Source organism: Wasmannia auropunctata, unplaced genomic scaffold (assembly GCF_000956235.1).
Source record: "Wasmannia auropunctata unplaced genomic scaffold, wasmannia.A_1.0 LD336060.1, whole genome shotgun sequence".
NCBI lineage: Eukaryota > Metazoa > Arthropoda > Insecta > Hymenoptera > Formicidae > Wasmannia > Wasmannia auropunctata.
In genome coordinates, this window is record NW_012026830.1 from 206,753 (window position 1) to 219,342 (window position 12,590).

At 31.3% G+C, this 12,590-nt stretch overlaps 1 protein-coding gene across 4 annotated transcripts in view; it reads right to left on the reverse strand.

Moving 5' to 3' along the window:
- Positions 1–463: 463 nt before the first annotated feature.
- LOC105450498 overlaps positions 464–12,590 on the reverse strand; it is a 32,748-nt gene continuing 20,621 nt past the window's right edge. For 2 of the 4 annotated variants that reach the window (XM_011690348.1, XM_011690352.1), the window contains exons 2-9: positions 11,887–12,147; positions 9,618–9,710; positions 5,377–5,557; positions 2,491–2,625; positions 2,151–2,302; positions 1,383–1,743; positions 1,028–1,217; positions 464–770 (exon numbers count right to left, since the gene is read on the reverse strand). In XM_011690348.1, the coding sequence (XP_011688650.1) occupies positions 610–770; positions 1,028–1,217; positions 1,383–1,743; positions 2,151–2,302; positions 2,491–2,625; positions 5,377–5,557; positions 9,618–9,710; positions 11,887–12,147 (1,534 nt within the window). In that variant the 3' untranslated portion in view covers positions 464–609. The remainder of the gene's footprint in view (positions 771–1,027; positions 1,218–1,382; positions 1,744–2,150; positions 2,303–2,490; positions 2,626–5,376; positions 5,558–9,617; positions 9,711–11,886; positions 12,148–12,590) is intronic. The other 2 variants (XM_011690350.1, XM_011690351.1) reach the window with 2 other exon arrangements.

Consider the following 12,590-nt stretch of genomic DNA (forward strand, 5'->3'; position numbering starts at 1 on the left):
TCGTCGATATTTGAATTGTGGTAACTTCATGAAAAAAAATCGTGAAACAATTTCCCTGGGCTCGTTTTAAAGGGCGAAGTCTTTCGATTTTCCTAAGTTGATATTTCTCAAAGATGCTTTAACGCTTTCAAATGCTGTAAACTGCATTTGTGTGCGATTTTTAATTCACGCCATGGAATTTCACAAACTTAGTAAAAAATTTTTAGATTTGATGCATCTTCATTTGCATCCGTGCAGCTTTGTAAAGAATCAGTAAGTCATTTAATGAATTATGGATTTCAAAAGTAGAGACTTTAAGCTGTAAAATGCTTTTTCGATCGTTATGTTACGATAATTTTTGACAAAGTTGCTCTATCTTGAATTTTTAGAAATTATCGATATATTAAGCAGTGTCCGGTCAATTAGTTTGGTGACTGTATATACATATATAATATATGTGTGTGTAAAAAATAGAGCCAGGAAGTTAAAAATATTTGTATGTGGAATGTTTATTATACGTGTATATGCACAAGTGTTATATGTACATTACATATATTATGCGTAACATCGTTCATTTGCATGATACATAAATACAGGGTTTAAATACATTATCGACAGAAATGAGTCTAGCTAACAGATACTCTTTATAGGCTTCAGTACGTTTTCAGTGAACTGTCCTACTATGTTACCTCTCGGATGGTAACATGCCACTACAACACATGTACCATCTCGCTTGGCCATAGCAATACCCATTTCGGTTGTGTTTCTCCAGACAATTTGCGTAAAATGGCCTGTAAGCAAAAAATAAAAATATTGTCACAATATTTAAGAATTTTTTATATAGTCTCTCATTAAATATTAAATATTATTGTATAAGTTAATACGTAATTTGAAAAATATTTTAAACTTTATTATAACTAGATAAACATAAAATTGAATCAATTAATTTTTTAGAAATCAATTTTCGATCTATTTTTAACAATTCCTATTATATATTTTTATTCTATTAATTTTTTCATTGGCTATTAAATTTAATTAAAATACATACATGTGTTGAGAACTTTTGGCTCGATGCCAAATTTATGTTCTTTTTTCTCGGAATACCACTTTGAAATAACTTCACGTGCAGAAACGACCAGTTTAGGATCGGAACACTGCATCGAATAAATGTTTTCGCCATACGGAGACGACGATTGAGGTATCAGTTTATTTGTGTTTAGCAACGTGTTTGCCCAGGCCTACAGAAAAACGAACATACATAACATAGTTAATTTTTACACCTTTTTTGAAACTTTTTATCAGTTAAAACTATATACAAATAATTAATACATATATGTAAAATATGTACATATATTGCAATAATAAAATTATAATCATAATAATATTGTATATTCCGAAATTACCTTGGCAGCGGCTGTTAATTCTGAATTCAATCTTAAATCCGGTGCACGATGCTTCCTTCGATACTCATTGTGAACCAGCAATGCCTCCTGCTGCCACGTTTGCTCGTCTATGTAGTGTTGCTTTAGGTCGGTAAAATTAGTCTGTTTCGCAGCATCCACGGGTGGAAGAACGTTCTCCGTGAAACTGCCTAAGAAATTCCCAGCGGGATTGTAATTACACACAACGTAGACTTCGCCATTTCGATTCCTAGCCATTCCCACCCCTAACTCAGTACTGTCCCTCCAGATCACTTGTGTGAAGTGACCAGTCTTCAATGTTGTAGGCTCCTTCCCGTATTGATGTTGAGCCTCTTCAGCATACCTACAATCGATAAAAGTTCCAATGTTAATATTTGAATGAATAATGTAGTTATTTTATTAAATAAAAAAAGATTTATCTATGATACAGATTTTTATGTGTTAAATATATTCCGCATAAGAATTTTAGATTATTTGATTTAGTTATTTGATAAAAATTAATTATCTACATTATAAACAATTCGACATAAACAAAATATAATTAAATGCTTAAAATAATAATTTTTAAATCAATAGATCTGTTTTTTTTTTCAATTTACATTTAATATTGATTCAAATATATTTTTATTTTATTATTATATATAACTAAAATTTCGTATAACTTCATTATTGTAAGTTGTAACACAGTGGATAGTGTAACTTAATATACAATATGTGCATCAGCAATAAATATAAGCAACCATATCTCACCATTCATTCACCGGTTCTTCGCCACCAACGATTGTCTTTGGATTGGAGCTCCACATGCAATAGAGATTCTCTCCATAGTCAATATTTGCCCTGTGTTCTAATCTACCTCTAGCCGCCAATATATTTGCCCAGTCTTGACTTGTTTTGCACAGCTGGAAATAAACAAGCACCGTTATTTACCGTTTCCAGTTGCGTCCAAAGTTGTCAGCAGAGATCTCGCCGCGCTTCCGAGAACGAGACAGACAGAAGAAAAAATCGAGTTTCCTCGATTCGCGGAAGTTGTTTAGCGAGGGCTGCGATTTTATTACGATTTCATTGCAAAAGAAAGATCGACAGTAACCTGCTTGCTGAGTCGTAACGGCGGTACTCCATGCCGGGATCGGTAGAAATTATGCGTGTCGAGGCAGACGTTTATAAATTCCTTTGGCGGCCCCGATCTGCGTACAGACGGTTTACGCGTGTCAATCTTTGTTATCTATAACACATACAGAGAGCATCGTATGACGGATTAAGATCCAACAATAAATCCGCAGATTTGTTAGTAAAATCTTTTACAAGATTTCAAGAGTTTTAGAAAAAAAAAAGGAAAAAATACAAATGCTATCGTTCTAATTGCGAATTGGGAACAATGTCAACGAAACAAATACATGGTATACAACATAATGATATAAATTGTAAAAGCCAGGCACAGTGTCCTTAACAACTTAAACGCGGAACCATCTATAGGAAGAAACTGACCGGCAGAAACTACTTCCCATCGTCTTATAGGAATACGATCATCTGCTTAGTTGCTACATAAATAGAATGCTCATAGATAAACTTCTACTCGCGCTTCCGTTTGTGTGACCACTCGTTAAATTTCTCTTACTTGCTGGAAAAATTTACCGAGTGTGATAAATTATACTAAAGTATAAATGTAGAAATAACGCACTTTTTAGGATGTTATGTCAATGATTAAATTAGAGACTGTAATCTAAAATGAGACAGCGATGATTATCGTGAGATTCTGTCGATAGTTTCAGACCTCTCCGACAATCATCTGTTTAATTGCCTGTAATTTGCACAACGTAGGCGGTGACTTAATAAATTGCAGTTCAAAAAAGTAATATTAGATGATTTAACAATGATTGCAATAATAATCTTTAAATATACTTCTAATTAAAGACAGTAAATTAAATATTTATAAACAGGACATTCGTGAGAGAAAAGGAAAGAAATTGAAAAGAAATCGCTAGATTAAACAAAATTCAAATAACTTCCTTCAGTTACCAGTTATTAGTGTCAGATAGTCGACTGAAAACTTAGCGGTTATTGAGCTAGCTGTTTGATGATTATAACATACAAGTTCGCGCTACAAATCGCTCGGCCGTTTTGTAAGCGAGGCCATTAGCGTAAGCGCAAAAAAACATCTGGCGCGTATGAAGAACAAGTCCGGCGAATGAGAACGCGACGACATGCGCGCGCGGAAAATGGAGCGGAAAAAATCGATTCCGCGGGAGCGCGGGAAGTGCAATTTGAACGTCTGACAGATTAGTCACTCGCGTGAGCCGCGGACGATCGTATCCCCATGATCCACCGATCATCCAGACGGTGCAAACGGTGACTCTCGAAAAAGGCGAGCGATCCTGAGTCATCGCGAGGTGGCAATGCACCTTTCCGCGAAGCGAATCTTATGGCGTTTAGGCTCCTTTCACACTGCACGCAATGTCACGTGTAGCGAAGCCGGTCGTCGAAGAGTTACGCTTTCCAACCGGCTAATTTACCAAGTAGGTTGAAACCGGAGGACTCCTAACACGAAGAAATTGCGGTGGATCGATTGACGAAAAATTATCCGGCGAAGAAATCGCCAGATTAAAATCAATTGACATTTTTACTTCTAATCATTAGAGGTGTGCAAATCAAGCATTTGCACGGTTAAATCGAATCGAATCGAATTTTTTTATAATACGTATGAAATCGAATCGAATCGAATCTGAATCAAATTTTCCCAGATTTACATTACATGTTAATTTAAACGTAATAAATATCAAAATTTATGATTAATATTATTTTACGCAACGATTTAAACAAACTGAAGTTTTCGATTTACATCTCATTACAAAGGATCGCGATCTTACATTTTGAACGGACATTTTGAACTAGAAAATATATAATTAATAATATGTGTATACACAAATAATTAAAATGTTTTCGAACATTTTGTTAATCTACATATATGGATACATTACATACATCAAAAATACTTACTCATTTATTAGAGAAAAATAATTAATCGCGCGGGAGATATAAATGAAGCAAATAAAACAGGCGAATAGGCGATCGATTTGATATCGAACCATTGTTGATTCAAAATTCTCGAATTATTCGATTTCGAATCTTACAGATTCGAAAACAAACTCGAATCGAATCCACTGTAATTCGATTCGATTCGATTCGAATTCGAACTATTCGTACACCTCTACTAATCATATTTTTCATAGATATATCTTTTTACTTGAAATATAAATAAGCCAACTCTCTTTTAGAGTCTTCCAGCACATTGCTAGTCCAGTATAATAGTCCAGTATAATTGTGTCAAAAAATACCGAGGATCAAACTTAATTTACTGCATAAGCAGCTTTTTAATCTAACGTGATTTATCTTCACAAGAAGGAAAATTGACTTATGATGTAAATGTAGGCTTATAAAGTATAATACTTTAAACGCATTTAGATATAATTTATCATGTAGTACAAGTAGCACGATCTAATTGCTTATTAAGTTGCGTTGCAATATTGTTAGCATGATCAGCAATATGCATCATGGTGCTATACCTGTTTTCTTTATTGGTATGCGTAACATAAATGTTCGCGTTCACGCATTTATGTAAAGACATACAGCTGAGAAAATTTCTATTGTCTTAACAGTTAGATGTGAATATTATTCCTTTTAAATATTTTCATTTCAGACTTTAACTTTAACCAGATTTTTTGCTCTTTTTGCGAAAGTTTGGATAATAACGTTAAAAGTTTAAATAAATAAAAATTTGAGAAATTAAAAAAAGAATTTTTACGACTTCAGAATTTTAAAATCTTGAGATTTTGAGTTCATCTCTTGTGTATGAAATTATTGGATTTTATAACACTTGCGGATTCTAAGAATTTATCTCAATTTTTCACAAATTTACATTTGTTTACTTCTCCGCGGTGAAACATCGGGTAGACAGTATTGCGATAGATGTCGATACCTGTGAGGACGAATATCTCGCGGAATCAGGAGATGCCGAGGAAGACCTAGCGCTGCTGCAAGACATACCATCGCTTCCTAGACTGCCGTGAAAACTACCGTGCAAGGAATTCGACAATGGGCCGGGCGATGCTGGTGATGCCATCAACGGAGACTTCGACCTTACCGAATCTGTCCTCGACCTGAAAGTAGATCAATTACATGGTATACGAAGAAATACACAGCGCTTTTTTTTGCTCCCGACAGCACAGTGACGCATGAATACTAAACGCTTTAAATAAGCAGATCGAATTTATTAAAATTTTTTGCACTAAAAGCATCTTTATATGAGCGAATGTATAGATCAAATTTTGTTTGAATTAGATGTGCTTTAAGAATTCCTTGTAACTTAGCTATTTGATACTCTGTAGAAATTATAAAAATCATGAAAATTGTTCTAACAATAGTCATTAATAAATAAATCGGTTCACAGAAGTAAAACTTTTAGTATATGAATAATGCTTAATTACATACATTTGTAACCACGTAGATTAATATTGTCAAATAAATACAGTTAGTGTGTAAATAAATAAAAATTTATTTATTTAATGTTATTAATATTATTTAAAAGATAATATTTAAAAGATAATATTAAAACAAAATAAATACAATTAAAATATTCATAAAATTAATTTAAAATTTAATAAGGAGAATTGTTTAAATAAAAACTTTGAATACACATATAAAATCATATTATTAACTTTATTAATAACCAAAAAAAGAAAACTTAAATTTATTAAAAAATTGCTTTTAAAAGGAATTCTCATTAAAATGATAAATGATTAAATGGTATTTAAGAAATAATAAAATTAAAGAAAGTAATAGTAATTCATATTTGTTAAAAAATATATATGTATATAAATATATATATATATATATATTTATATAATATATATATATAAATAATGTATCCATATATATGATATAAATATGTTAACACTAGTAAGCATAGTAAAGATTAATTTAAGTAATTAAATAATACAATAAATTTTTGTATACTTTAAAAAGAATATTAAAACAGAAGGAAAAATTTAATTAAATTCTATTAGTTTACTTTAAAAATGTTTATATCTTAATCGATGTAATTTAATTGCATCCTCTTCCTCTTCCGAGTTAGTCAAGTGATGACATTGAAACAAATATAATATTAAACTTCGTAAATCGGAATGTGTCAAAGGAATTGTGTAAATAATCCAAATACTTTTATGACAGAAATGCAATAAATCGTAATCTAAACTCAGCCTTATCTTACATCGTAGATAATAATTCTGGATTTTTATCTTATCGTTAAAGCTCATTCAGGAAATGGCATTTTCTTCGATCATTTTTAAAGATGCGAATTATAAAACAAAAAATTACACATTTTAAGACGTTATATCTAATCTAATATCGTGATCAATATTCTTTCTTTAGGTTAACATAAAGTTATTTGCGTTAAATACATGAAGTGATATAATTGATATTTATGAGGTATAAGGTCCCAAATACCGTTCTTTATGTATCTCAATGGAATGAGAGCAAGCAGAAAAGCCGATGAAATTACGATGTGCCACGATGTCTTGATTGTAGAGATCATACAGACGATCATTATGGCATGTGCAATGAATCGAAGCGATCGAACGTGAGGGTATAATTGTAAGAGCTCTGTGTAATTACAACGGTGTCTCTAGTCTAGTTTTCTAAAATATCTCACGACAGGCTGAATACTGGTTTACTCGCGTAAACACAATTCACGACGTAGATATCCAGTCATTATACGCTTATAATGCAAATCCATGATTATTCCATGGAAAATTGCATATTGACTGATAAATAGCAATTTTGCCAGCAGTTAATTTCGCATTATAGAACACGAATAGATTCACCTCATTTACCGCGGAAATCGATCATAATTGCATAATTTTGTCATAGATAAATCACGATTTAAAGATGCGTTTCAAGGTGCATTTTCTGCAAAAGTTCGATATTATTCGACGAATTCGGGAACCTTATTTATTATTACGTTTATATAAAGTAGCCATGTTCTGAGCAGGAAGTTCTGAGAATATTTAATGTACGCTTAACGGGTTTCAAGTAATTCGCAATCTGACATCTGTTTATTGACGAATGAATACACGAACAGCGCGCCAAATGGCGCAAGAACATATTTAGAACAGAAACTGGTTAAAATAAAAGTTATCTTAAAATTTTTTTTAGAAAAGTCGCACAAAAAATATTAGATATGAATTTTAATCGAATAGCTGTAGTCATTTATGTACAAAGCGTAATAAGAGAATATCCATTTATATATTATAAAAAATTAACTAAAATTAATTAACATTATTTTTTTTTTTACGTGAATTGAAACATCACAATATAAAAAAAAAACGCTGTAATTTAAGCAGTCAAACAATAACCTTTATTAAAAATTCAAACAATTTCAGTATTCAGCCAAAAGATGTTACGTAAGAAAACCAAGGGAGAGCTGAAAATTCCAGAATCTTTACTGGACCTCGTTAAAGGTCACGCGAAACACCGACTTCATCGTGCTCATCTACGTACACGTCGTCACATATGCCTTTACGAGCATGGCTCGTACTTCCTCCTTCCTCCGCGACGCATCCACGGCCACGGTCGCCGCAAAAGAAAGGTTGTCGTTTCCTTTGTTATGTCGCGCCCAGAGGAAGGAGGCTGAGTCTTCATGACGCATAAAGGGCCCGACCAAGATAAAAAATACAGCACATCTTATAATAAAATGTCAAAAATATTTTTTGCAGTTTTGAGCTAATTTTTATTATACACAAAAATTATAAGTCTTGCCTTTATAATTTTCGAGATTAAACAATATGTTTTGTAGGTAATTCTTGGGATGATATTAGCAAAAAAATTTAAATTAGATAAAGAATAATGTTCTATATTTATAACAATTAATTAAGGTTCTGTTATATATATATATATATATATATATATATATATTTATGCCTTTAAAATATGTATAATTCACAAAAATTTGAATATTTAATCGTTTAGAATTATAAAATTATTGTTGTGTATTTAAGATTTGTTATCTTTTTAAAAGATAAAAAGAAATCTATTTTAAATTGTCAAAACATTTCGTAATAAAATGGAATCTAACTTTATTACATGCAGTATTTTATTGCATATTTCTTCCATCTTCTCATTTTTGTACCTTATAACATATTGTGCCTTACTCACTCAAACGAGTTGCACTAAAAGTTTTTCCCGGCCACGCCGCTTGCGTAGGCGGAATCGCGCGTATGCCATCGAGCAACGATTCCTCTTCGATAAGGATTTAATACCGACAATACGAACCTCGCGGCGATTAATCTTTTGCTTAAACGATTCTAGTGAATTTTGTCTCGCTAACTGGACAACACACAAACGGCGTTATAGTATAAGCTTAACTGATGTTTCAAAACTATCTGAAATTTCATTTATAAATTCTAAAATAAAATTATATTTCCTTTTAAAAAGTTGTATTAGTTTATATATTATAATATATTATAAAATGATATCTTAATTGTAAATTGAAGCAAATGATATATTTTTAAAAGCAATTTTGCGCAATTTTATGCATACTGTATACATCAACATATTTTCAATTTTCTGTGTGATAAAAAAGTAATTATTTAAGTTAATTGTTAATAAATTATCCAACATTGCACTAAATTTACGATAAAGCATTATCGTCTCGAAAACTGTTATTACCGAAGAGGAGTATCGATGATAATAATTTGAAGAGAAACGCGTATACCTACATATTCTACAGCCTCCGAGGGAATCTCATACTTTCAATTTAACTCTGCAGCAACAGAGTATAAATCTCATTCTTGGCTAGCGAACGTTATCGTCCTGTTACGCTATCGTGAAAGCCGGTAATTTACAGTATTCTTACAGAATTGCCATCTTCTTGCGACTCGTTTGAATGTATAAGCACGCGAACTTTCAGCTGTCGCTCTGCTTTCTACGTGCCACCTACGCCAGGTGAACTAGGACCACTTACCGATTCTAGTGAAGTTTCAGAAAACATGTAAGCGACAACACACACCGGTAAAGTATCGGTAAGATATCGGCGCCATTTACTGCAAGGTTTTCATACGCTGTCATTCATATATGTCTGTCTCTCGCGTATATGCTTACTCTCACTTCACTGGAATCGGAATTTGGTTAAGCTGCAAGTTTGTGCCGCGTAGGCAATTATACCTGTCAGACGACACTTGATCGACAAAACCGACCACCTTCTTTTTCGTTCCGTGCACGTTGAGCGATGGCATACTACAAGAGCAACGACTCACACTATAGAGAAATATTAAACTGTATTCACTTCTCATGAGTAACGTTAGAAACTTAAACTTAGATCATTCGAAAATTCACAAGATAGAACTTTTAAACTTCTCAATGCTCAACAATGATAAAGAACGGCGACTAGTTCTTGGAAACCACAAGATAATATTAGATCTAGATTTGCTAGATAAATTATATCTAGCAAATATTATATTACATTGTCTTTAACTATTCTTTATAAATTGTAAATCTTACGTTAAAAGTCGTGAAATGTTTATATTTTTAACAATAATATTGTTGAAAATACACGTTTCAAATGTTTCAAAATTAAAGGAATTTAACAAATTAAAACAACCAATGAAAATTTATGCTCTCTCTCTCTCTCATTTAACTTCATACAGTTATTTTATTAAAATCTATTTTTAGATAGAATTAATATAAAAATAATATAATATTATAAAGACAATAAAAATATTTGAATTAAATTTTTGATAAGGAATAATCAATGACAAATTGACCCAAGAATCAATCATAACAATTCTTCTACGACATTTTATGACTAAAAATTATGTCTTCTTAAAAGCATAGATCCTTCCGGATCTTAATGTATCGTATTACGCAACATATTCTAGATTTTATTGAAAATCAAAGTTGTCTCGATTCCCAACATTACTCGCGAGAGAGTGCTGAGAGAAATTAATTGCTCCGCAAGAGTGTAGAAAACTTGCTAAATGCCGTACGACATTTCATAGATTCTTTACACGTATGCTTTCAGATTAACCGAAACGAAAGAACGCGAGTATATCGCTCTTCCGTTTATAGCATACGAGATAATTGAAAACTTGCGGTCTCTGCGGTTTCTCTCGAAATATCTTTCCACAGAATACAGAGGTTGCAAGTTTACTGTTCGATATTAACATTGAGATTTTTTTGAGATTTGAAAGAAAATATCATTCATCATAAGTTTTAATATTATTAATTTTTACCTATTGACAATAAATAACATTTTTAGTGATAAAGCAAGAAAGAGACGGCAAACTTGGAACACCCTGTACATGTAGGTATATCAACTAAGAGAAAGGGACTGAAACGCGAGACAGCTGATTTTACGACAGGTAAAGTTTTGTCTACTTCGAACCATGTAACAAGTTTCCGGTACACGTTTGTGCAAGAAGGAAACGCACTTCCAATCACGTACAACAAAGAAACACTTCGCTAATACACAGGAGATAATAGTACAGTTAACTATAATATCAATTTGTTATAAACACTGCAACATGCATCTATTCCAGTAGTTTTCAACATTATCTATTTCATTTCAAATAAAATCTGAATCAATGCTAATATGAATCTAAATAATAACTTAAAGTTTACTATTTGTAAAATATATTTTATTTTTATGTGTAATTCGTTTTATAATTATAATATACACTATATTTATACTACTTACATGATATTTATATAATTGAATTATAACCATTAAAAATTATATTAACGTATTTTTTTGTAGTTAAAAAGCGCTAATTTTATTCATATTATTTTTGATAAAAGTAAATATATAATCAGATCATAATATAATTGTCATTGAGAAACTATTTATCATCATCTAACAGTCGTTACTTGCCGACTAATGTAATTATAAGATAACCAAATTATGATTATCTCATCATAAAATACATTTTAATTTTACTTGTTACGTACTTCGATTGTCGTTTATTATATCATTAAATTGTATAGTAATAAACTGGAAAAATAACTTCAAAATCTTGTTCTTAATTGGAGATACATATTATCAATTTTTTGTAAATTTGTATTGATATTTAAAGCAAAACAAATAAAAGTATTAGACGATATTAGTACATAAGAATAAATAATCTTCTTTAATAATTAAATATTAAATATAGTAATTCATATAAGAATATTTCAAAAATAAAAATTTAAGTCATATTAAATAAAATATTATAAAATATTAAAATAATATTTCAAAATCTCTCTATTAAAATATTATTCGATATTATTATATTGTATAATCTAATTTAAATTTAAAGATCTTGTTAATTTAGATCATCCGTAAATATTCGTAAATAATTAATCTATTAGAAAGAAAGAAAGAGAGAAAAAATGTATTACTTTAGTATATAATCTGTAATTAATACACTTAATATTAGTAATTGGAAAATCATCAAACCTGCTAGATTTTGGTGTAACGATGTCCCTCGTTTCAGATGTATATTTCCTTTCGGCTCGACCGCCGTTAAAGAGTTCGACGGTTTCCCTGGTAACAGTTTCCAAAAGAGGTTCACCGCCCCGTCTCCCTTTGCTGAATGTCCTTTGATCCGTTTTACGGACCATAACCACCCTCGACAAGGGTTGATTAAACTCATGCCCGTGCATGGTCGGAGGGATCATAGCCAGCGATTGCGAAAGAGGACCTCCGATTCGCGGAGACCTGTAACATAAATAATTATAATATTTAATAACGTATCAACGTGCAAGTACTTAAAAACAATGATAATTCAGACATTGATTATATTGAGTATTAAGGATGTTTAATACGTACAATAGAAGCAAAAAGTTAAAGGACTGATTTTGATAAATATGCTCTTCTCATATAGTTTGAGTAATAAGGATTGTGCAGAATGTTATCATTTATTCAGAACTAGAGCGCATAAATGCTTCTGTTGCTTTTTTTCTGAGAATTTTCGAATTCTATTTCAATCTAACCAAAAAATTCAAATTAAAGTCCTTATAACTTTGGATTGCTTCAGTAAATCGACTCCGGCTTTTGTCTTAAGTCTTTCAACATATATAAGAACAATCTGTAAAATTTTTGTTAAATTCCCATTATTTTAAAAATTCTATAAGTATAGAATAGATCGGAAGAGCACACGT